General features: G+C 51.4%; 1 protein-coding gene across 1 annotated transcript; it reads left to right on the top strand.

Annotated features, from left to right (window-relative positions):
- The first annotated feature begins 14,741 nt into the window (after positions 1-14,741).
- On the top strand, positions 14,742-25,329 carry LBH (LBH regulator of Wnt signaling pathway). The gene is made up of 3 exons (XM_086629967.1): positions 14,742-14,771; positions 15,572-15,674; positions 24,921-25,329. Exons 1-3 carry the CDS (start codon positions 14,746-14,748, stop codon positions 25,119-25,121), a joined length of 330 nt encoding a protein of 109 aa, XP_086486093.1. The 5' UTR covers positions 14,742-14,745; the 3' UTR covers positions 25,122-25,329.
- Positions 25,330-25,674: the final 345 nt, after the last annotated feature.

The raw sequence follows: 25,674 nt of genomic DNA, 5'->3' as shown, positions 1-25,674 counted from the left end.
ATGACTGAGAGATGAGGGGTCCCTGAGCCAAACCCTCTTTCCAGTTAAAGTGAGAGCAAACTGGCTGCTGGTTCCCTGCCAGCTGTGAGCAGTGGTTTTTGTCCTCTGGGACCAGTCCCATGTCCTGTCTCAGCAGCCTCTGCGCAGGTGCAAGGCTGGACCCAGGAAAGAGTTGAGCTGTTTTCCCCCCTCCTTGTCTTCCGAGTGAGTCCCTGTGCCACCGCGCTCACGTGTTGGGTCAGGGAGTGGGTGACAGCTCACGTAATGCTGACTGGCAGGTGATCACGAGAAATGCAGCACGGGTCACGTCTCCGCGAGCTGGGCTCAGCCTAAGTCTCCCAAGATGCGTCACTAAGACTCTTAGGGCTAAATCCCTCCCTGCATAAGTGCTGCCGGCAGTGGCTCTGCCGCAGCGATGCTCTCAGGCCCCTGCTTGTGCCCAGGTGCACCCCCGTGGTGGCATGACCGCTCGGCTGCCATCGCTCTCTGCGTTTCTAACTCAGCTTGTCAAATCGCTTCTCGTGAGATCTCCTTAACCGGGACTTCACCTTTCAGGAGCCCAGAGCAGCTGGAAAGATTTAATTTTTCCATAGCTGGGAGCAAGGGGTGCAGCTGGGGAGCGAGACCCCGCCGGGCTGCCCATTGTTGGAGGGATGCGACCATCCAGCAGCTTTGAGGTGGCCGTGATCTGGGGAGCCTTCCTTAGAAAAACCAGCTCTTGCACAGCAGCGAAGCTTGACACCGCTCCAGATGCAGTGAGGCACTGCTCCCTGCCTTTTACAGGCAAAGAAAGGGAGAAGGGACAGGAGCCTGGCTGGCTCTTTGGCAGGCTGGGGACACAGGGACACTGCCTCCCGCCTGCCTGTGCCCTGCCTTTGCTGAAGGCAGGTGCTCGCAGGGGGTCAGGCTGGCTTTCGGGAGGCAATTCCCCATGGCATCTCTTCTGCAAAAAAGGGTCAGCGCTCCCCAAGCACCTCTCCCACAACCATCCCCACGTGAACCCAACCTTGTCCCAACTCTACAGCTCTCGTTTCTTGCCTGTCAGGTCCAGCGTGCCTTTATCTCTCCCCTCTCCCTGCCTTTCCTTCTTCCCTCCTCTCCTGGCATCCTGTCTCTACCAAACTGGTCTCGCCAGTCTTCACTTGGATTTCCTGCCTGTCTGAGGCAGGTTGTCACATGTGTCCTGGCCAGCCTTATTGCCACCCCTTCCCTCAGACCCCGTGCTGGGGAGCCTTGCACCCTCCCAGAGCAGAGGCAGGGCACCTGGTCCCCCAGCAAGGCAAGCAGCAGCACTCCTCTCCAGGGTGAGAGGGAGGCCTTCTCCTTTCTTTCTCCTTGAGAAAAAGGATAGGAATAACATCTGACACCCCTCTGGGCAGAGCAGGCGCCCGCCGAGCATCACCCTGCTGCCTGCAACGACGGTGCTGTAACGAAGGGCTTCGCTTCGCACAGACCACGGCTGCGGAAACAGTTAGTAATTAGTGCCAGAGCCAGCAAAGAGCTTTTCAGGAAAGCTGAGAGAGTTCCCAAATCTGATTGTTAAATTTCCAGTGCCTCAGAACCCAGCAGGTGCCTGGCCTGGGCAGGGACAGGCTGGGGACCAGGCTGTGCCAGCCCCCTGTCGTCCTGCCCTGCACCCCAGCCACCACGCTCAGCCCTCACCCTGCAGCAGGGTGACCTGGCTCCCCTCCGAGGAGCTGCGTCCTTCTCAGGATGCTCCAGGGAGACCTTCTAGCAGCCTTCCAGTACCTAAAGGGGGCCTACAGGAAAACTGGAGAGGGACTTTTTACAAGTGGAGTGATAGGACAAGGGGCAATGGCTTTAAACTGAAAGAGGGGAGATTTAGATTGGATCTAAGGAAGAAATTTTTTACAATGAGGGTGGTGAGGCACTGGAACAGGTTTCCCAGAGAAGCTGTGGATGCTCCATCCCTGGAAGTGTTCAAGGCCAGGTTGGATGAGGCTTTGAGAAACGTGGTCTATGGAAGGTGTCCCTGCCCATGGCAGGGAAGTTGGGACTAGGTGATCTTTAAAGTCCTTTCCAACCCAAACCATTCTATGATTCTATAATTCTATGATTCTATAAGGTGTCTGCATGTCCTGGAGACTGTATGGGAAGACATGATAAAAGTCATGCTTGCTTCTCACCTGATGGCTCCACTGTCACACATGCCACTGCTCCGCTCCGGCACAGCTTCATTTCTAGGTGCACACAGAGAGAGGCTGGAGCACAAGAGGCTGTTTGTCTCTGTGAAAAGTGTCTTAGGAATATTTTTTAATTATCTGAGGAAACAAGTGATTAAAGCTGGCCTACAGAACTTACAGCTGTAGGACACTGCTGAAATGCCCGTGCTCGAGACCAGCTGGGTGGATATTATTGTGATTAGGACATTGTTTTAAGTTACTTGGAGGTAGGCTGGTCTCATCTGGAGAGGAAGAAGCAAAGGAGAGGTCTAACTACTATCATCTACCACCTTTGGGAGGGTTGGTGAGAAGGTGGAGCCAAATTCTTCTTGGAGGCATATAGCAAGAGGCAACAGGCGTAAGTTGCAGCGAGAGAAGCTCTGGTCAGAGAAAAGAAAAATGTTCACAGTGGGGGAAGCTGGTGCCCGGGGAGGTGGCGGGGTCTCTGCTCTGGGAGGTGCTCATAACTGGACCAGCTCTTGGCAACCTGCTCCAGCCTTGCAGGTCAGCCCAGCTCCGAGCAGGGGCTGGTCAGGGGATGCTGGATCAGGTCCCTTCTGTCCAAAGCTGCTGTGTGAGCCTGTGATCCGTGGAATCCAGGTCCATGAGGTGGTTCCGAGGTTGACCTCAGGGTTTACTGATGCACCATATCACCGAGGCTGCTACAGAGCTCATGTCAATGGGGCAGTGTTGGAGTTAACCCCTGGGACTCCCTAAAACAACGCCCTAAATCAGCCTCAGCCCTGGAGGATCTCAGCCTCCACCACCTCAAGTCTCCCACGCAGCCACAACTCAGGGCAGACCTGGGTTTATTAACCAATGGAACTCAGGGCTGAGTTTCAGGCAAAAGGTTTTGGTGGTCTCACAGATCGGTTTGTCAGCCAAGGTGTTTGAATCTTGTTGAGCTGGAAGAAGGGAGCTGCAGTAGGGGTTCATCTCCTCCGCAACAGGGACAGGGAGGTGACAACAGTGTTTGGGGACTTTGCAGTTTTGTTTCTGTTACACAGATGAGACACAAAGGCAGGTGCTGCGCAGCCCTGGACCCAGCTGTGTGTAAAAATATACTGTTCCATCCATCTCCACATAATAAACACATTAAAAAGGAACGAGGTGTGTCTCTAACCGTCTCCAAGGGTTTACGTGGGCCAAGCTGTGTGTTTTGTTTTTTTTTTTTTTCCCTTTTGACAACAAATGGAAGTAGAGCGGCGGGCTGGTTTCGGGGGAGAGAAAGGAGTGGGAGGCAGAATATCACATCCTATTTCCTCTTTAAAACACTTGGCAAGGGAGAGAACTTTCCATTCCCATCTGGCACAAGCAGACTAAACACAGGTTCCTTTCTGATAGCCATCTGCACTCTCCTGCTACCTTTTCCCATCGGTCTTCTGCAGGCAAAAACGCAAACCCGTGCACTATTTAAAGACACTTGAATTTGGGGAGTGTAACCAAATGATCCCTTTTAGTTACCTTCCTTCCAAGTCACCGAGCAGCGAGCGCCAAGCCAAACAATAACCCCGGTTAATCAACAGGCTCAGGACATGAAAGCAACTCCATTTCCTATTTGTGAATGCACAGATGTTGTTTATCTTGGATCTCCCCTTTGTTGGTCCCCCAGGATTAAATCACAGGCCTTTAGGTGGAGCGTGAGTGATTGCATTTCTATGGAAGCAGCCCCACTTGTCCAGCCCCCGCTGCTCTACCTTCCCTTCCTCCTTCAAATCTCCCTAAGGGTGGGTCATTTTGCTGGTCCGAGGGCTCCCTGTGAGAAGCAGGGTGTATCATGGCACCAGGGAGCGTTGGCTCCAGAAACTCTTGCCGCTGCAGAGCCAGGTTATCTCTGTGGGGACCAATGTCAGGCACACCCTCAGGACAGCGAGGCTGATAGCTCTCATGATGCAGGTGCTGGTGAGGCTGGGTCAACCCAGGTGCTGATAAGGGAGCTGAGCTTCCTTGCAGACACAGCTGTGGGTGCCTGACTCTTCTGCAGCTCCGTGTTTCATCCAGCCTGTCCCACCTTGCAAACCCAGTATGATTTTGGCCAGGTCATGGCACACCGTGTTTCAAGCAAGGTGCTGGTTTTGATGATGTGCACTAGCTGGTAGTTCTATAAGAAAGAGCACTCCTGGTCAGGCCCCTATCATAGAATCATAGAATGGTTTGGGTTGGAAGGGACTTTAAAGATCACCTAGTTCCAACCTCCCTGCCATGGGCAGGGACACCTTCCACTAGACCACGTTGCTCAAAGCCTCATCCAACCTGGCCTTGAACACCTCTAGGGATGGGGCATCCGCAGCTTCTCTGGGAAACCTGTTCCAGTGTCTCATCACCCTCATTGTAAAAAATTTCTTCCTTATCTCTAATCTAAATCTCCCCTCTTTCAGTTTAAAGCCATTGCCCCTTGTCCTATCACTGCATGCCCTTGTAAAAAGTCCCTCTCCAGCTTTCTTGTAGGCCCCCTTTAGGTACTGGAAGGCTGCTAGAAGGTCTCCCCAGAGCCTTCTCTTCTCCAGGCTGAACAACTCCAACTCAGCCTGTCATCATAGGAGAGGTACTTCAGCCCTTGGACAATCTTCGTGGCCCTCTGGACTCGCTCCAACAGCTCCATGTCCTTCTTGTGTTGGGGACCCCAGAGCTGAATGCAGTACTGCAGGTGGGGTCTCACGAGAGCAGAGTAGAGGGGCAGAATCACCTCCCTCAACCTGCTGGCCACACTTCTTTGGATGCAGCCCAGGATATGGTTGGCTTTCTGGGCTGCCAGTGCACATTGCCAGCTTGTGTTGAGCTTCTCATCAACCAACACCCCCAAGTCCTTCTCCTCAGGGCTGCTCTCAATCCATTCTCTGCCCAGCCTATACTTGTGCTTGGGATTGCCCTGACCCACGTGCAGGACCTTGCACTGGGCCTTGTTGGACTTTATGAGGTTTGCACAGGCCCACGTCTCCAGCCTGTCAAGGTCCCTCTGGATAAGCATCCCTTCCCCTCAGCATGTCAACCACACCACACAGCTGGATGTCATCAGCAAACTTCCTGAGGGTACACTCAATCCCACTGTCCCATTGCCCCACTTGCTTCCAGGCACAACAGCTGAGCCTCTGGTTTTGACCATGTCCAACATACTCCAGTGAATCTGTTGGCTCCATGCGTGAGCAGGCTTGGCCCCCATGTGTCCCACAGTGGTGAGACCTTGCAGTCCATGGTCAGGTAAGGAGGATGATGCCTTCTCCATACGAAACCAAGATGTTCTAAAGGTTCAGGGACGTTTGCCACCTGATACCAGCTCCAGCCATCTTGCTCAGCCCCAGCAAGGGTGGCTTCTAGTCCTCCTGCCTTGTTATGTAGCCTTTAATTTCAAGTCAGAAGGCCATCCTTGTCCTTCCCCACGCCTGTCAAACTGCTACAGCCTGACTGGCAAACCCGCCCGCAGGGGTGGCTGTGCATCCCGTGTTGGTGATGCTTGTGCATGGTTTTCACGGAGCATTTTGAGAGGCTGCTTGTGGGACGAGTGCCACTTCTCAGAGCATCAGTCATGACTGCACTCGCAACATGCTTCCTTGGCTGTCAAGTGCTCTTTTTTTTTTTTCGGGGAGCTGGGAAGGGAAGGAAAGGAAGCCATGGTGATAGTTCTCCATATTGCAGAAACACCCTGACTGCAAGACAAAGCTGGTGGTGGCTGAGGCTGTGTTTGGAAAGACACCTTCCCACCCACAAACCCTCTGGCACCGTCAGCATACTGAACGGGAGGGAGTCCCCTCCACGAAATCAGCACATAGGCTTTCTCCGTAGCTGTGAAACGCCGAGCGGCTCCGCATACGGCCTGACTCCTCTGTCCTGAACGTAAAGATAAATGGATGCATACGCTCGCCCGGGGCCGGGCTGCGGCTGCTTTCCGTGGAGGCAAAGGCACTGAGATGCTGCAGGGCCACGCGTTCCCGGCAGAGAGCGTGTCCCGCACACGCGGGTGAGCGCAGGCAGCCTCGCACGAGGAGGAGGAGGCAGAGGAGGAGGAGGAGGATTAGGAGAGCCGTTGATCCAGCCCTCAGCAGCCAGCCGATTTCCCTGCTCGCCAGGGCTGCAGCTGCAGCCTTACCGTGCCTGACACTGGCCCAGAAGAACTGGAACACCTTGGCGAGCCCCCCTCCACTGGCACAGCTCCGGAGGCAGTTTTCCCCTAACACACTCTCTGCAGGAGTTTCAGTGCCCAGGTTTCAGTGGCAGAGAGGGGAGCTGTCCCCACTTATGGGCACGGGGTGGGACAGGGGCCACTGTGTGTCCTGGGGACCCTCAGCAGCTGAGAGCGGTACCCGCAGCGGGGTGGAGGTGCTGGGATTTCCCCTGGTGCAATTGCACTGAGGTCAGAAGACGTAGAGGTGGGTCAGCAGGTAATTTGTCTCTTCTTCAGCGGCATGGCTGAGCTGGCTGATGACAATTTTTCAGCAGCAATGACAGATTTAAGATACAGCCCATCTCTTCCCCTTCGGGCTGATCAGAGGACAGCAGCCGTTGGGCCACCTTCTGTCATGGGAAGTAGCCAGAGCCATGCAAAACTAACTGCAGTGACCCTTGCTGGTGGCCTTGATGGAAGAAGAGGTTATGCAGCGAACTCTGTGTCCCACCTTCACGTCTGCAACCGTATGGGATGTGAGGAGCTGGGGCTGGGGTCCTTTCCCTGCTGTTTCGGGAACGACAGGAGTAGTGGTGGGCAAGTGGAGGGAGGAACAGTCCTTCATTGTTAATCACAAAGCAGGGAGCCAGATGCCTCACTGGTAGCAGGAGCTTTTATCCCCATTGGGGCCAGGTCGCAGCCTTTGGAAAGGGAGGGAAAAGCTGCTGCTGAGTAGGCGCAGGAATGCGGAGCTGAGCTACTTTAGCCATCCATTCCTCGAGTCCCCAGAGAAGCAATTAAGGCATTGATCCTGTCTTAGTGAGGTCTCGGGGCAGAAGGCAAAAGGATAACTAGCCTTTGCTCCTAAGTAGGAAGCTGAGGATTTTATGGGATTACTTCTTGCTCCTTGACAGATGTAGGTCTTTTTAGGTCGGCGTTAAGGTCGGTGCTGAGCATCATGGTTTGGTTTAATAGGTAGCAGTAAGAACCCTTCAGCAAGACCGTGATGGGACGGGCTCCTGACCATGCGGGACCACGCTGGCTCTTGCACACACATGAGAGAGCGGGGACAGAGTGGGGAGATGAGCTCTGCCAAAACTGAGGTCAGGGTCTCTCTCTCTCAGGCGTGCCTGGATCTGCTCCCTGAGGCTGGATGTACCATGACCCCGGAGGAGCTGGACGTGTGAGAGGGGTCAGAACTCCCAGTGCATCCTGGTTCAGGTGTTCTCTGTCCCTCATCTGTGCTGTGGCCGTAGCTCTTCCCAGCCTGACTTTAAGTCTTTTACCCTGCAAGCAGCGGAGCATGAGGCTGAGGGCTGGGCAAGCGACTATCCTCATAACTTTGTTAAACTTTCAGTATCGATTTTCTCTTCTCAGTCCTTTCTGCTCTTCTTAACGAAGCTAACCCTGCTGCAGAAACTCCCGAGGGCTGCCTTGCACCCACCCGTTCAGCCATCTCTCAGGGGACACGATGCTTTACCTGCACTTACGGCAGGCAGACCTAGAGCGTCGGTTCAGTTATAGCGGGCAGATGTGCCTGACGCTGATAACGTTGGTCCTCTTTCCGTGCAAAAATAGTATTACTGGTGTAAAAGCTGCTTTGTGCTATTACAGCAGCAGCCACAGCGGAGAGCCACATTGCTTTAATTACTGCAGAAGAGCCAAACAAGTACAACATTAGAGACAAGGTCTTACAGAAGCAATAAATTGCCCTGGTCAGCTCCTGGGTTTTGGTGCCTTCCTCATGCTTGGATTTACGTGTCGCCTCTCTCCCTCTTGGGCAGGGGACTGGCCTCTGCGTTTCTCAGGCTCCCACTGTCTCCCTGGTGCTAGCAAGTGCCCTGCCAGAAATTGGGAGGGGCTGGTATTGCCTCTAGCGTCAACTCTGCTCAGGGACCTACTCATCTGACCAATAGATTAAAAAAGAGAAATAAATATCAGCGAGACACCCTGTTAAAAAAAGAATATATGCATTAATAAACAAAACCCTAGCGTGATGCAAAAATGAAATGAAGTGATTCAGTAAAGGATTCAATTTTTTTAAATGAAAACAGTTTTCATACACCAGTTCCAGACAAAATGTATTTCACTTCCCCTGACAGAATATAAATTTTAACCCAGGCACTCTTTGTTCTTAATGTGTCCTTTTGTATTGGCATGATCCGGAGCCGCACCGAGAGCTTGCATCTCCCGCTGGCTTCCTTGCGGATGCTGGATCTCCGGTGCATCTCCAGAGCAAACCAGCAAGGACCTCTTCTCCTCCCTGAACGTGGAGCTCTGCTGCTGGTCCGTGCTGTCACGGTTGAGCAGAAGAATGGAGATGACACCTCCTTTAGCAGGAACCTGAAGGAGGTGCTAGCGGGACGTCTAAGCCATGTGAGGTCCCCATCAAAACCCCATGCCCAGGATTTTGAGCCTGATTCGACTTTACCTTATTGCAAAATGGCTCTGAAACTGCCCTTCTGGCACGAGCAGTGGCTGAAGGAGAGGGCCAAGGAAGAGTGAAGATGATGCTGTTTCAGCCTCTTGGCTCCAAGAAAATACAAACCCCAACCAATCACCAGTTTTTAACAGCACAGAAAGTGAGGGCATGGGCTGCTTTTATACCCCCTTCCTCTGCCCCTCTCCCCATCCCCCATGATTTTTATGCTATGCCAGCACAGAAAATCAGGGAAGAGCTTTGCAGTCGTCACCTTTCCCTTGATCCCATCGTGAAGACCAGCCCCGTGTGACAGATGTACCCAGGAAGCCCACAGGCTACATGGGGGCACGGCCAAGACCAGGCGGTGGGTGAAAGCTGGCCAGGATGGACAATGGAGCTAACGAGCTTCTCTGTCCTTAGCAACAGAGAAGAAAAGTGGGGAAAACCATAGAGAAAACAGGGCTCTCGTATTTTAGGTTTCTCAAGCCAGAGATGCGACTGTGTCCTCCGTTTTTTCCTCCCCACTATGACCTCCCCCTCCACTCTCCTCCCCGTTGTCTACAGCAGCTGTTGCCACATGAGCAAAGGCCCCAGTTCAGCAAAGCCCTTAAGCACAATCTTAATTATCAGGACAAGCTTAAGGGCTTTGCTGAATTGGGCCTGCAGAGCTAGATGGAAACCTGCTGAGATCCCCCAGGCCAGCTTCACCAGAGGGCTGTGGGCTCAGCTCCACCATGGCCCCTTCCTTCCCGGGGGTCAGCGTAAAATAAAACCAGAGGCAACGTTGCAAAAGCAGATTCAATTCCTGGTCCCTTAGGAGACCATCCAGGTCCATAAAACCCAACCCCTCTGCGCAGCCAGCTGTATCCATTCTCCTTGCTTCTTGACATGGGGTACAAACCCCGTTTTATATCTCTGCTCCCCAACTCGCCCCGCAACCACGTGCACGGGGCAGGACGGCCGCGTGTTGAGCGGCTTTTTCTTCTCAAGCACCATCTGGAAGCCACCGCGAAACGCGATGCTGTATGGAAAGCGGCTGGAAAGAATGACACCGTGAGAACCTGTTTTTTTTCCAAGGAAATAAATAGCCCATGCACCACAAGCACAGAGAGGCGAGGGTTCGTACCGGGTCAGGCGCAGGTAGGGCCATGCAGGGACAGCCCGGAGTTTGTTCGAGCGGTAGTCACTGCCTTTTGGGAAGCTTTTGCTGGGCACAGGCGTATGGGACAGTCTCTGGTGATGCTACCACAGTGGCAAGCTGTGGGTGACAGCTGTTTCAACCTGTCTGTAGCATCCTTGGCACGCAAGGGGGCCATGAAACATGGGGGAGCAAAGCAAGCTGCTGCACAGCAGCTTCCATATGTTCAGGTATCAGGAATGAGGGACAGACTGACCACCACCACTGCCCTCCTGGCTGAGGAGGGGACCTTTAGTGTTCCCAACACTGGTGAGTGTGTCAGGCGAGCCGGAGCTGGAGGCCTGGCTCCGACATGGTTGCGGCGATGGCCTGGATTCAACTATTTCAAAGGGCACCGGCCGGTCAAATCGAGCCCCAAATTTAAATTTGTTAAAATAACTTTTTGCAAAACATTAGGACGGAGAGAAATGTTTCCATGGTTTTGTTTTTAAATTCCGAGTGGGAAGAGTTTATTTTTTCACTAGGAAACTTTCCCTGTAGGATTTGCGACGCTGGCTGGGAGACAAGAGCCAGCGAGCTCCGCTCCCAACTGGAGGTGACCCTGTGCTGGTCACGTCGCCTCGTGCAGCCTTACCCTTACTTACCCCCTCGGCAAAAGGGAGGTGGCAACGCGCACGGCTGCGGAGGGTCTGGGATGCCAGCGCTGCTGCAGGGATGTTCAGCCCCACGGCTATCACGCAGTTAGCCCCCTCGATGAGTAGTACGGTTATATTTGCATGGTTGAAGGTAAATGCAAGGAAAACTCTTACATTGCAAGCAGGTTAGGGGAAAACTTGGGAAAATGACTCTCCAGTAGTTTTATTTCTCCTCGGCTCTGGCTATGCACAAGTGACTTCTGTGGGGAGAAGGATGGTCTGTTCCTCACTGGCACGCTGCTCCTGCTAGATTGCAGCTGATTTGTAACATGCAAGTGAACAGCTGTTATCACCTGTTTGTCTTCCCTTGGTTTACACTATCCCAAACCCCCGAATATTATAGAGATTTATAAAATTAACTAAAGAAAAAGGAAAAAAAAAAAAAACATGAGAGCTCAGAGCCCTGGAAATCAGGGTTGATTCCAGCTGAGAGTCCAAGTGCTGCTGCTCCTGCCCCCAGGTGAGCAGGTGTAATCCCAAGTGTTTAATGCAAAAACATGCAGCAATGAAACAGGAGTCTGATGGGCACTCAGATGAGGAAAGAAGTGGAAATCAGGGCAGGATGGGCTCCATTTACCAGAACTGGATGAAAACAAAAAATGGTAAAAAACCGGCACTTTGAAGTGCTTGCCTCTTGCTCCCTGGAGGCAAAGGAAGAGCGAAGTTGTTCATTCTCATTTGCAATTAAATACTTTGAGCTGATCCCATTTTACCCGTTCCTCCCATCTATTGCTTCACAGTTGTGGGGCCATGGGTGGCAGGAAAGTCCTCTTGCTTTTCCACCTGAGAGGAGTAAGCATTTGGCCTTTTAGAATCATAGAATCATAGAATGATTTGGTTTGGAAGGGACCTTAAAGATCATCTAGTTCCAACCCCCCTGCCATGGGCAGGGATACCTTCCATTAGATCAGGTTGCTCAAAGGATTTAGGATCTGGGATATAAAGAAAAGTGACTGCTCGGGTACGTGAATTTCTAAGGCGGTGGCTCAGCACCTCAAGGGTTAATGGGGCTCCCTGAATTTCAGCCCAGATGTTGGTATAAAGGCTTATCTACAAGGGAAAGCTTGTCTTTGTTAAGGTAGTAGCTGCAATGAGGGTATAACAGCTCCTCCTGCTCCACCTCTGTAGCCCCAGCTTTTCATACCTGGCTGGGGCAAGGAGAGAAGGCGGCGGCACGGCTATTACAGGACAACTCTCCTGCGTGGACGACACCTCCCCAGGCTTACAAAACATCTCCCATCCCTGGGATACCTGAATATCTTCACAAAGACTTCCCCCAAGGGAAGGGGCAAAGGTGCAGTGTTCCTAGTACACACCTCACCCAAAAACATTACGCTTCTAGGGGGGTGTGGGGGGAGGTTTCAGCCACACCTGATCCGGCAAAGCACCCCAGCGCTGTTGATGGAAACCATGGGAGGTGTGCCTTTTCTCTCAAAAGGACTATTAACGTGCTTATGGTTAATCACGCGAATAAATCTCGCGGTGGCTTGGAGCCAAAGCGAGCAATGAAAGCACCGATCCCCAGGCCTCCCGACGGGAATCGGCCAGGGCCGGGGCTGATGTTCTCACCAAGTCGCTGGGAAGGACTCCGCGCCCTCAGCACGTACGCGCCCAGGGATTTTTATTAGTTGTTTGTTGCTTTTTTCTTTTTCCCCCAAAAAAAAGCTGTTATGTAGGTGGAACCTTGAAACTATCTGCCTGTGCCAGCAGGGATGGCAAGGCAGGCATCCAGAGGACATGGGCGAAGAGTAGATCTGAGCTTCTTTTTCTCAGGGGTGGCTGTGGGAGTCGTGGAGTGTGGACGGAGGGGAGGGCAAGCCCTGGTCCTGTCCCTAGGTCTCCTTCAGAGGTTCGGGGGTATCAAGAATTAGATATTCAAAGCAACATGCTTTCCAAGGAGGGGAAAACCTTGGACCTCAAGTCCTGACGAGCGTAGGAGGGCATTTAGAGAGATAGCTCGGCGTGCCTGGTGCAAGAGAGACTTCAGGGATTGCACAAACGAGACCGGGAAATCCATAGCGAGTATGTGTACATATGAGGGAGACAGGCAGGCTTGTTTCTGATGAAACATCACAGAGAATTGAGCTATGGCCCCATTTTGCATCCCACGTTTCAGCTGGACACAGTGGGAGACAAGGGCACTCGGGGCAGGCTGTAAAGTTAATTTTAAGAGACTTCATAATATGGATTGACACTGCCTGAGGCCTCTCTCCTTCTCCCAGAGTGGTCTCCCAGCCCCTGCACGTACCACCAGGCACCGACTTAGGCCATTCAGCTTCAAAAAAGTGTTTTAAAAATCAAGTCTTTGTGTTCTCTTAGGGCAGAAATTAGCAAAGCCAGTAGGGGCGAGCATGTGTGTCCCAGGGTATGCTGCAGGGAGAGGGGGTCCAGGCAGACAGGCCAGCCAAACGCAGGGGAGCTGTTTCCCCAGCGCTTTGGAGACTTGATTGTCTTCTTACTCCTCTCCCTGCTTCCAAACATCGTTGTTGGGAGCCTCGGTGGGCGTCAGGGGGCTGTGTGCACTGAGTCTGCCCCACTGTCGCCCTCCTGTTAAGACCGTAGAGGGTTTACGGGTAAGGTTTGCACCGAGCTCACCCCCACACCCACCCAAATTTCCATGCATCTGCAGGGGCTCGATCAGCTCCTTGTGATTCATTTTAATCTGGCACAAAGCAGCAGCTTGCTGAAGCCTGATGTAAAACACCCACATACACTCCCATTATATAATATGAATCTAAGAAGATTAAATGATCCGGTCTGAGGAAACGCACGCACATATGTATGTACACATTCATACACACTCTGGGGGTCGGCCGAGTGGAGCCGAGGGCAAAGCTTCCCTTCGGAAACACTGAACTTGCACTTGTAAGCACTTAAAACACTGGGGCAAATAACGCGTATATGCCCGTGCATAGAGACGTATACGAAGTGCTGCGGCAGGTGAACGCTCTGCATTTGAAGGTGCAGCACAGTAACTGCAAGGACAGTTTGTAGTTACGTGCTCGCTTATCCCCTTCGCTGACAAAGCCTGAGCAGCAGCACGGAGCAACAGGTGGAACAAACCCAGCCCCTGCACTAAGCTTTACCTGCCAGTGTGTGGCAAGATACGGCTCCCTGGGTGAGAAAAGAGAGGGGAGAGCAGTACCCAAAACCACCTAGCATCTCTCAGCAGCCTTGGTGGGCCAGTCCAGTCCCACGACGAAGAGCAGTGCCCTGCAGGCACCTGCCCTGGGGCGCAGCCCGTTCCTTAGGAGGCTGTGGATCGAGTCATGCAGCCAGGACCTCAGCAGGCTTTGGGGGTGCTCAGGCCTTTCGCCCAACAATGCATTTTGTCTTCCAGCAGTTCCATGTCAGGAGGGGAAGGCTTGAAATGTGCTTCACCTACAGCTGCCCCCGGGCAGCAAACGGATCCACCTCCTTCTCCTCCTGCACCTTCTCGTTATTGATTCATGTTTTTGATAAATATAGCTCGGCCTCGTGAAGTTCCTCACTCTGCTTTTACTCCAGCTGGAGATGCTGGGCTCAGAAGGTGCTCAGAGGAGCAGGGCTGGGCAGCTGCTGCCACTTCTCCAGGCCAGCAGCGTGTGCCAGAGCCCTCACGCTCTGGCTTAGCCTCTGGCTTAGCCCCCAGCCTGCCCCGAGCCTCCCCCCGCCATCACCGCCATGAAGGGGGATTCGCGTCCCGCAGGTGTAAACCCAGCCCCGGCCCGGCTGATGCTCGGAGTGATGATCGGTGCGGCCAGCGGCGGTCCCGGGGAGGCTGGGATGAGCCGCACCCCACCTCGGCCCGCAGAGCCAGGGTAAAGAATAACGAACCCGCCGGGCCGGGCCGGGCCGAAGCGAAGCGAACCCGCCACCACCTCCCGCTCGCTAGACGGAGCGGACGCGGGCGCACACACAACCCACCCCCCGCCAGGCGCCGCACGCCGAAGCCATTCATGAAAATGTTGACGTCAAGTGGGGGGCGGGGACTCGGGGCGGGCCCCACCCCCCGGGGCCATTTAAGGCGGCGCGGCGGCGGCCGCCGGGCTCAGACGGGAGGCGGCGGCAGGGCGGGTTTTCGGTCTCGGGCAGTTCGTCGTCCCACCTCGCGTCGTCCCGCCGGTGCCGCTCAGCCGCTCTGCTTCGCGGGGCAGCGCCGTGCGCCTGGGTGCCCCTCCCGCCACCCCCCACCCCCGAGGGCGCGGGGCAGCCTCTGCCGGGACTTCATGTCTGTGCTGTGTCCCCTGCCCTGGTGAGTGGGCGCTCCTCGCGTGGGGTGGGGGTGGGGGTCGTGGCCCGCTGGTGGGAGGAAGCGGATGCGTCGGCTCCGGCGAGTTGCTGCCGTGGCCGTGAGGGCTTGAAGCGGAGCTCCCGCATGTCCGCCGAGGCTTCAGCCGCGCCCCGGGCAGAAGCGATGCGGCGGGGCGGTGTGGAACCCGGGAACGTGATTCTTGCGAAAGCGGGAGAATCAGAGGCTGGTAGCGGCGGTGCGAGCCGAGCAACAGCGGGATGATCCGCGATAGAGGAACGGCGAACTGTGGGAATCCACTTCGCTTTCTCGAGCTGGAAATGCCATTAAGGCTGTAAAAGCGGAGCTGGGACTGGCGCCGTGTGCTCCGCTGGTGTGGAAGTCCCTCCGGTTGTAAAATAAGTCAGCAGGAGGCTAAAGCACACCAGCTGGGGAAAAAAAAAATGAAAAAGAAGAGAAAAATCCCAGCGCTTGCACTTATTTACTGTGGTTTTTTACTTTCCCCCCTTAGGGGGCAGAGCGGGAGGAAGCGGAGGTGGGAGCGAAGCGGTGCTGTCGGAGCCTCCCGGGGCCGTACAGAGCTGTGCTCTTGGGGAGAAAGTCGGGGAGCTGCTCCCGGGGAACAGGGGGGTGTACCGCCGGTTTACACTCTCTTTCCACCCCCTTCCAAGGCGGGGAGGGGAAGGAAGGGACCAGAGTGCCGACAGCCTCTTCTGCCTCCTTTTCTTTCCTGATGCTGCTTAAATCTTGCTCAGCCCTTCTGGAGCCCCTCCGATGGTTTGGATGCTGTCTTTTGTTTCTAGCTCTGATTATCTGAGATCAGCTGAAATGACTGAAGTGATGATGAACACCCCAGCTATGGATGAGATTGGGCTAAGCCCCCGCAAGGACGGCCTGTCGTATCAGGTAAGTGCTTCGCTGGCTGCTTGGGCAGTAATCCCTTTTGGAATTGCCTGGGCTGGACTGCAAACACGGGTCTAATGTACCTTTCCATCTCCTGACCTAATAGCAGGTCTTGCTATAGTGAGAACTAGTCAACAGACTGGAATGCTTGCTTGGCAGGAGCCGGTTGTCTAAAATATCACTCAGTATTGGACCAGATTGGCAAAGGACTAGGCTGTTTCTGAAGTGATGGAGCCTCTGCTCAATCAGCACTCATGGGGTCTCAGTGGGAGACAGGGACATTGGTTGAAGGAGGATTTGTGCCACTCGACAGGCTGAGAGGACCGGGGGGTCTCTTTGTAACATGGCGTACAAATGGTTTGCCTGGAGCAGGAGGGAGCTGTTTATATGGCACTTAAATCTTTTATCGGTTTCTTGGGTTTCCTGACTGATGGGCTTGTTTGAGAGGGTTAACAGTCTAATATAAGATTCACTGAGGCCAGGGACAGCCTAAACAAGCCTTGAAATGTCACTGGAGATAACAGTACCTGAAGGTGTGAGCAGGATTTGTTTGGAAAGTTGTGAACAATGTAATTAGCTGTTAACCTCTAGATCAATGATTGGGGCAAAGAGGTCATCTTAGAAGCTAGCTCTAGCTTTAATCCTTTCATCTCAAGGTCTCTTTCATTTCCTAGCTTAAAGTTAATCAAAGGGCAAGTTGTGCCTCTTGGCCTGCTAGTTCCATATTTTCCTGCTCTTCCAGGAGACGACTTGATGATATGTAGCAGAGGTGCTGAGCGCACCTGCATCTGGTCTGTGCATTGAGTGACTCTTTACTGTCAGATCCTGATGCCAGGTTCTTCCTTTGCAGATGTTACACAACCTGCACAGAGACAGTTACTCTAAATGTGCATTCAAATGAGGTGTGCTGTTGTATGCTTACATATCTACGTCCGAAAAATGAGCTAAGAGGCAATGACAGTGCACTGAAGCATGAAATGAACTGAACTTTGGGCCATGGCTGAGGCCTCCAGCAGAAGCCAAAGCTGCGGGGAGGAAAAGGGGATGCGTTGCTTTTTTTGGTCAGAATTCTGGATCTGGATAGAGCATGTTGTTTGGTTTATTGCCTGTGTGTGGAAATAGCTGTGCTGTGCTTCAGTGCTCGAGTTAGTGGAAAGCATATGGCCCCTTTTTCCTCTCCTATAGAGGGAGTGTACGGCAATGAGAATGGTTATAAACCTGAAGCCATCTAACTAGCCTGCATGGAATGTTCCTTTGTCTTTGTGGGTCACCATATGAAGAGGCTTAACCCAGGCAGGTGAAATGCCTCTACCTGTAGAAATTTTCCAGTGAGAGGCAGTATCTAGGGTGCCCTGCTTGTTCTAATGATTGCTTCAGTGAGGTTTTTCACCAAGTGCTAATGACCTTGATAAGTCTGCTTGGGCCAACTGGGGAACAGGCCTGTTCAGTTTTGAGTGGATCATCTGAACCTAGAGGTGTGTGAGTCATAAAAGCTGATGCCTCATATCTAGGCAGGGTTTATGCATCCTGCTTCTCTCCTCTGTAGTGGTCTAGTGATAGATGACTTTTTTCAAATGCCTGCAAGGACTGAGAACTGCCTGCTGACACTCCACTCTGTTGTAAGCCAAATTGATGGCAGAAGGGGTTGAGATGGAAGATCCTGATGGGATGCCAGTGGTGTGTGGGCTGTGTATGAGGTCTGCCTCCAGATCAGGTTAGTGTAAAGAGGATTGGGGAGCAGGGTCCAGCCTTCCTCCTCTGGCTGCTAGGCTGGGAATGTCACAGTGTGCATCAAGGTAAGCCGAAAGCATCCTTAAAGGGTTGAAAACTCAAGTTAGAACAGCAAGGACAAATCTGATGCAAATCGCACTGTGAACTTTTTGTGCTGCCTTGGACTTCGGCACTTTGTGCTTCATCTTGCTGATGGAGAGAGTTTGGTACGTGGAAAACTGTATGTTAGTCTGAAGGCTGTAGTGCAATAACTTAAAACCAGACAGGGCTAATGGAGCATGACTGCTCCTACACTGAGGCTTGTTGTTCTAAGCTGCAACATCTTCCTCCGCTCATCTGCGGAGTCGGGCACTCATGATGTGAGTGTAACAGTCCTTGGCTGGCTACAAGGGCAAAAAAAGAAGGGGAGCCAGAACTGGGGGAGGCAAGCTTTTAATTTCAAAAGTTTCTCTTGTTCTAGTTGTAGAAGTTGTATTTATTTTATTGCAGAGGTTGCCTCAAACTGAGGTTCAGAATGTCCCCCTTTGGGCTGTGCAGAGCAGGGACTGCTTGGGAGTTGGTCTGTAGGATCCTAGTCGTGAGCCTGGGGGCTGCTACTTCCACCATATGCAGACATCAAATGGTCTGGACCAGGGGAGATGGTGCAGCAGCTTTGCTGGAACCATACAGCACATCAGTATCTGCTGCAGGCAGACTGTCCAACCAACAGTACTGCTTCAAAGTATTTTGCCTTTACTTGGAAGTAAACTGAAGAAACAAACTCATACAGAGTATAAACTTCAGCAATCGGATTCCTCTGTCCCATGGAGTTCACTGAACTTCAGGGCTCCTGTCTGTCTTGCTGATTTTGGAGGGAACTTGGCTTATTGACTTTTTCCTTCTGCTTCCTCCACCCCTTGCCTCTGCTCATGCTCTGGAGTGTCTGTCTAGACATCAGCTGAAGGTGTGCACCCCCCAACCTGACCTTTGGTGGGCTGTCTGTCACTGCTCTTTAGGCAGTGATGTGAAAACTCAGACCACAGAAGTCAGATCAGTGATAACGGAGTTGCCTGTTTAGACTTAGTAGTTTCTGCAGTTTCACTTGCAAAATGTGCTTCCTCAGCACAGAAATGCCTTTTTCCAGTTAATACGCAAAAGGCTTGTAAGCTAATGTGCTAATCTCAAAACCTTTCTGTGTAAAGCAGTTGTGTTACTGTATTTGCGACTTAAAGCTGCTGTGCTCTGAGCCCCCTGAAGGTGGTTCAGCCAACAGATGTAGAGGGCCTGAGCAGAAGTGAATGGTGGAATCAGGGCAGGAGTCTCAGAGCAGGGCGACACAGACAAAACAGAAGATGCAGCTGAAGAGATGATGTCATGCTGGGTCTTGTGCCTGCAGTGAAGAGCTATTTCTGGATCTTTAATAGATGTCCCATAATTCCCATGGGACTTACTAAACAAAAACCTCGTTGAAATGCAGCTGATGGCTCAAGATGCCCCTGCTACAAACAGATGTGCCTATGGAGGGCTTCGTGCACTTCCTGCCTGCAAAAAGGCGAGCTGGGCCTTTTTCACTGCCAGTTGGAGCTAATGTACTGTTTGCTATTTTCCAGCCCCTAGATATACCTGTGCTCTGAAAAGCCTCCTTAGCATCCTCTGATGCTGTCTCTCAGCAGCGTGAACGATGCTCCCGAAACTGAGGCCAAATTAATCATTTCATGGAGCTGTTGTCAAAACGGCACCTCGATCTGAACCCTGCCTTGCTTCTTGGCAGTGGAGCTGGGTCTGAGCACAACCAAAAAACCACTTTGATGCCCGAAGCGTTTATTTTGAGCAAATGCTGTGTCCTGAGTTGAGCTATCGTGCTGTGGACTGGCTGTCTGACCGGCTCGCTGGTCCTGTGGGACCTTAGGCTCCCTCTTAGGAGATTGACATGCGGAGGCTGAGGATGCCTCATGTCATCAGCTGGGGTTTGGTTGTCATGGGGAGCTTGAGCTCTTTAAGTCATGATCGCATCATGCTGGGATCTGTCTAGGTTAATCGGTGCCACGGCTAGCTGTGAATCACGTCAAACTGGCTGAATCTAGGTAAATAGGCTTAACACTCCATCCAGTGTCGACAGCAAAAGCTTTGGATTGTTTGTCTCGTTTGGGAAATCGTTTTTGGTGAATGCAATGCCTTTTCACCAGCACCAGCGAAGCGCTGATGTTCTCAGGGAGCTGTGATGCTCGGTGCCGGTGCTGAGGAGTTTGGGCTGTGTCTATGGCATCTCCCCATCTAAACCTGGGGATCCAACATGTTACTGATCTGGGGGCTGATGACAAAGGGTAGAAATTGAGCTTTCCTCTATGATTGTCTTGTGTGTAAGGTGCTTCATGTCTGTGCAACCTTGTTTTGTGCAGGTGAAGTTCTCCTCTATTAGAGCTGGTGTTTGCTACTGTGGAAGGTCCTTTGAAAATAGCCTGCCAGGCTTTTTTCCAGAAACTAAGTAGTAGTCATTTCCTTACAAACAAATATCCCTGAAATGTGGTATGCAGCTTTTTTAATAAAAAAACCCAGCTCTGGAACAATCTTATCTCAAACAGCTGTGGGACAGGCTGAACCCAAGAAGGTCAGGCTGCAAAAAGCTGGTGATAGCAAGTGAGTTTAGGATAAGTTGTTCACATAGCACATCCAATGCATAGAATGGTTTGGGTTGGAAGGGACCTTAAAGATCATCTAGTTTCAACCCCCCTGCCATGGGCAGGGGCACCTTCCACTACATGAGGTTGCTCAAAGCCTGATCCAACCTGGCCTTGAACACTTCCAGGGATGAGGTAGCCACAACTTCTCTGGGCAACCTGTTCCAGTGCCCTCATTGTAAAAAATTTCTTCCTTATATCCAACCTAAATCTAGATGCATGGTTACTAGACAAGATTAGTAGGCTAAGTCAATGTGTATTCCAGAGTCTGGGACCTTAAATGAAGGCAGAAGCAGGATATGGGATAAATGGAGCCAAAACTGATCATGTTTGCAGCTATGCTCTTCAAAAAAGTGTTCCACTGAAATGCAAACGGAAGACAGCAGCTAATCAGAACATCTCGGTGCATGTTTTTTCCTCCCCACTCAATGCCTTGATACTTTCATGGAAAATTGTTATGATGTATGAAGTTTCCCAGCCACCGTCCCCCCGCATAGGGCAGTCTGTCCGTGACTGGGGAGTTGTCATTGTTCAGAAACCTGAGTCACAAGCTGCTATGTACATACTAGATGGAGCTCAGTTTTGAGTCATGACTACTGTGTAAGTAAATGTTATGTATTAGCGCTGCTTATAGCTGAAAAATTCCTTCAAAGAGTACACCAAGAGATGATTTAAATATTTCCTGAAATGAGCTTGCCATGCTTCTCAGTGGCAGTAAAGTTTTATTTCAAGAACTTAAATGCTGATTTGGGATTTGCAATATTGACTTGATACTGCTGAAGAGGCACAGAACTTAGCTTTTTAGTACTGGGAGGATGAGTGATATGTGTACATCAGGGGTGTATCCTGTATGTGAAATGGTATGCCTCTCAGTGCAGACTTTCCAGTCTTGTATAGAATTACAGTGAAGCGAAGCTTTCCCCCAAAACAGTAACTTAATTTGGAAAGATCTCGTTACCTTAGTCTCCCTGTAATGCGATTGAAATAGTTTTCAGTGCCACGGGAGGGAAGACAAGCATTTTAACTATGGGTGTTGGTATGGAGTACACATGTGGAAGTTGTTTTGAATTTACAAGTGTCACTTGGATTATGGTAGCTCTGAGCTAATCCTCTTAATTGTCTGACATCTCTCCTGCTTTTGGTGTTTCTCCATCCCTGTGAATGCTGAGAGAGGGTATAAGCCTCCCCAGGGCAATGAGAACTTTCCATTCTTGTTGCCAAGACTTCATTCAAGGATAGTAGAGCTAGATCATCCGAAACAGAGGCAAACATGATATTTCTAAAATCATTTCAAGTTCTGCTTTTCACTGCCCTTTCCAGATGCAGGGCAGGAGTTTGGTTGATTTGTGTGTGATCTGGATCAGTCCATGAGGAGACCAGTTCCCAAAACATCATCTGGAGAGGCCTGTGAAAACCAGCTTTGCAGTGAGTGAGGAGCTGTGTGTTGAGTCATGTGAGAAGTGATACACGTGTCTTCTGTGGACTCCAGAGGTGCTGGATGTGTCTCTCTGTGAGCCAGGAGTTGGGGCTCAGCTACAGAAGGAGGAAGGGGTCTCTGCGGATGCAGTTGCATCTGCTCGTGCTGTATCACACAAGTGACAAGAAAGAAGATACATTTGAACTGCTGCTAAACTTGCTTTTAGGTAGCCTTTGCAACCAGTTGCTGGTTGTCACTTGTCCCCAATCAAGTGACCAGATGAGCCAGAAGTAGGTGTCTGCTTCAGCTCTGTGGAAGGCGGCTCCCTCTGATACACAACAGGTAGAAGTTAACCCATTGCTGCTGTGCTCCTGGGGTGGTGGGGAGACGCAAAGTCTTCCTTCCATGCGCCTGGGCTGGGTAACGTGAGCAGAAGGGCTCATAGGCAGGTTTTGCTGGACAAGCTGTCCTGGCTGCTCTGCAGAGCTTGCAGGTCAGAGCTGAGCTGCTGCATTCCCTGTGGGGACTTTGTTGCAAGTCTGAGTTGTTTTTTTTTTTTCCTTCCCATTGTCTAAATCTGGAGTGGGACCAGATTAGTCACATGGGACCAACAAACACAGCCTGGCACACAGCAGAAAGCTGGTGCTTGCTCATCTTCTATAAAGAGTCTGGCAATACAGCTTATTTCAGAGTGAGCAGGGAGGCTGGCTGGGGTAACTTTTCCACCCAGCTTCCCTGGATACACAAAGTCTTAATTGGCAAACCTTTTTCCTTCAGTCCCTGTGCTTGGCCTAACGTGTTGCCCTGCTCATCACATGTGAGGAAATCTGCCTTTGTGTATTTTTTCCATTGACTGTCCACACCCCTTGAAAGTGCAGTTGCAACATCTTGCTTCATGCTGCCTCAACGATTAAAAAGCATGACTTAGTGGAAAAAATCCTGACCTTCTTGGGTTCGGCCTGTCCTGCAGCTGCTTGAGATAAGATTGTGCTAGGTTTTTATTTTTATTAAAAAAGCTACATACCACGTTTCGGGGATATTTGTTTGTAAGGAAATGACTACTACTTAGTTTCTGGAAAAAAAACCTGGCAGGCTATTTTCAAAGAAATTGCTCCAATTTGACCTAATGTGCTTAAAATGATAGCAGCCAAAGGTTAGTTTAATTATTATACCGCTATTTTTCTTGCACGGGAGGCTATTTTCATGACATTATCAGCTTATGTAACCTCCTGAACCACACTTCTTTTTCCATTGCAACCTTCTAAACCATGTAATGTCAAGGGTATTTTTTTTCCTATCCTGAGTTTAGATAACGAGTTGATGCTTAAGAGCCACTGACTACACTTCCAGTAACGCACTGCACGTCTGAAACAGCCTTTGTTTGGCCAAGCAGAAGCCACAAAGCCCCAGGAAACAGTCAGTGTCTCGCTGGTGCTGGGAGTGACTAATAGCAAGGACCTCATATTGCAGCGCCCATGTTAACGTGGCTGTGTTCAAAGACCTCGCTTGCTTTTGTGCACCTCAAAAGCATATAGGTGGTGAGTGCTGATGGTGGGAGCTGGCCTCCTGCATTGCTGTCCCCAGGACCAGATGGATGTGTGCAAACAGCCCGTGTTGTGCATTACCTTCACATTGAGTTGCTTGCCTGAGCATCCCCTCCCGAAGTTACTTTGTCTGACTTTGCAACCTAATGGCTTTCTCAAGTTTGTTGCCACAAAGCTTTGGATGTGAGGGGAAAAAAGCGGCTGAGTGGTACAAGACTGAATATTGACAAGGAAGTAGTGGTGTGGTTAATAGGTGCTAGGCTGAAGAACAAGCTGATAGGATGATGTTTCACTTTGGGATTTGGGCCAGGGCTTCCCAAGGTGGTGGGTACTTGTGTGATTGGCATGAGGAGTATGATGCTTCGTGGTTAATGCTCAGGGCTCCTGGATAAGAAACCTGCTTTTTGCAACTGGAACCACAAAGATCAAAGCGGATGAGATCTTGTTCTTGGACTGAGGCACCCAGAAGTGGTGTGCCCATCTGAGGCTAGCAGTGCTGTTCTCTGTGAGGATGCTCTGATGGCTTACTTGAATGCAGCTGGTGTTCAAAGAAAAATACAGTGCTTGACTCCTCACCTCATCTATGGCCTGGAGGGGAAAACATTTTATGATCTTTGGGGTGTTTAAATGCAACTGTAATGTGAAATGAGTGCTCTGATAAAATTGTTTGAATCAGATCAACAGATGGTAATTGTTTAATTTTGTGGTTACCAACCAGGGGATCTGATGTGGCAACTGGTTCTTGTAACCCAGCAATTCTCTTCTGGATGAGCTGGGGTTTGAAGCTGCTCCCTTAGTAGGGCATCCCTATAACTAACTGCAACCTTTTCTGTTCATGCTGCCATTCAGTCATGCAAACCTCCTGCTAACACTGCACTGCAGCAGCAGTTTTTCCCCTACCTGTGCCTTTGCTTTGGTTCCTAGTAGGACCAAAGCGTGCATCCCAGTGGCACTGCCAGCATGTATGGGCCCTGGTGCTGCTGCCATGCATGAGTGTGTGCACCCACGTGGCAAGTTACAGGTAGGAGGGAAGAGATAAGGTACTGCTCTGTGCACCTTGGGGAACTAGGGGTAAGGGGGTCTGCATATCACAGAATGATAGAATGGTTTGGGTTGGAAGGGACCTTAAAGATCATCTAGTTCCAACCCCCCTGCCATGGGCAGGAACACCTTCCACTAGACCAGGTTGCTCAAAACCCCATGCAACCTGGCCTTGCCAACCTGCCCTATTCCTTGCACCAGGTACCTCCTGCCCTAAGAAATATGGTCCAGTCTCCAACCCTTCGGCAACATGACTGTCCTCCTTTTGAGTTCAGTGCTGATGTGTGGTAGCTGTAGCATGCAGAACACTACCAAAATTATTTCTAAAATCTAGTTGAACTTCTCTTTCGTTCTGGTGCTGTGGCCCTGGAGTGATACCAGATACAGGCCCCTGCTGCAAGGGTCCAGACCGCTCTAGGACTGGGTTGCCATGTCCCACCTCCTCCCTTCTAGCAGCAGAGCCTGGAGCACAAGGCTGTTCTTGTGTGTAGCTTGACCAGCAGCAGGAAATGAGATCTCAGATTCTCTGATTGAGATAGCTCAGTGCGCAAACTCCTGAGCATTAACGCAAAAGCAGTGATGGTGGGGATGAGGTGTTCAGATAAATATCCAAAAGGCTGATGCCTGTTTGTGGAGTGCTATCCAAGCAAGTATGTGTCTTGGAAGCTGCTTGGGCAGCACTGGTTTCCCATACTCAGGTTAGAGAAGCTTATTCACAAGTTCAATAGTCCTGTCACTCAGTGGTTTGCTCTGTGCCCAGACTAGTCTGCCCCAAAGACCCAAGTGTCTCGAGAGTTGGGTTTTGGCTAAGACCACTTGAACACAACCCCTCTTACAAGCTCTTTCTTGTCTCTTTCAGATCTTTCCCGATCCCTCGGATTTCGACCGTTACTGTAAGCTGAAGGACCGCCTGCCCTCGATTGTGGTGGAGCCGACGGAGGGTGATGTGGAGAGTGGTGAGCTGAGGTGGCCACCTGAAGAGTTCCTTGTTCAGGAGGAGGAGGAGGAAGAGGAGGAAGAAAACTGTGAAGATGCAAAGAAGGACAACAAGGAGCAATAAATGGTATCTGAGGAAAAGCAAGGGACCGCACCCTTCTGAAGGAAGAGCCACACTTCTTTGGAAAGTCTTTTTTAAAAAAAAGACAAGTTCAATTTTGCACCTGCGAGATCTTAGTTTTTTTGTATTCTCTGTATTGAGAACTGAAGCCCTCGGTGTCACCAGACCTCCTGAGGAAGGAAGGAAGTAACGCAGAGAAATGTTTGCTGTTCTCGAGATCACTATCTGTATTTTTCCGAGGCGGAGGCAGCAGTGAAATTCCAAGCACATGGTAGAGGGTGACCGTGCGAGGGACCGCTGGAGGGGGGAGCTTGGGGAGGGGGAGGAAAGCTGGAGGTTGAAGCGTTCGGCTGGGAGCTGCCTCCGGCTGGCAGTGTGAGAACAGAGCCGGCATCTCTCAGATTTGCCTTTCTTACAGCTTCCATTTTGTGTGTTGGGGGGTGGAAGGGGTGTCCGTAGTGAAGCATGGCTGAATGCTCTCCTGATGAGGGGCCTGTAGTTCTCCCCGGTTCAGCACCTCCTAGGGTAACGTAAGCATCCTCTGTAGGAGTAGTTG

The sequence above is a fragment of the Tauraco erythrolophus genome, chromosome 2, assembly GCF_009769465.1.
Source record: "Tauraco erythrolophus isolate bTauEry1 chromosome 2, bTauEry1.pri, whole genome shotgun sequence".
Lineage (NCBI taxonomy): Eukaryota > Metazoa > Chordata > Aves > Musophagiformes > Musophagidae > Tauraco > Tauraco erythrolophus.
The sequence above is the reverse complement of the archived record's forward strand: the minus strand, read 5'-3'. Positions and strand labels throughout refer to the sequence as shown.

Coding starts and splice junctions, on each gene's coding strand:
- LBH (XM_086629967.1), top strand. CDS start 14,746: ATGTCTGTGCTGTGTCCCCTGCCCTG. Junction 14,772..15,571: donor GTGCTGTGTCCCCTGCCCTG/GTGAGTGGGCGC, acceptor TTTTGTTTCTAG/CTCTGATTATCTGAGATCAG. Junction 15,675..24,920: donor AGGACGGCCTGTCGTATCAG/GTAAGTGCTTCG, acceptor TGTCTCTTTCAG/ATCTTTCCCGATCCCTCGGA.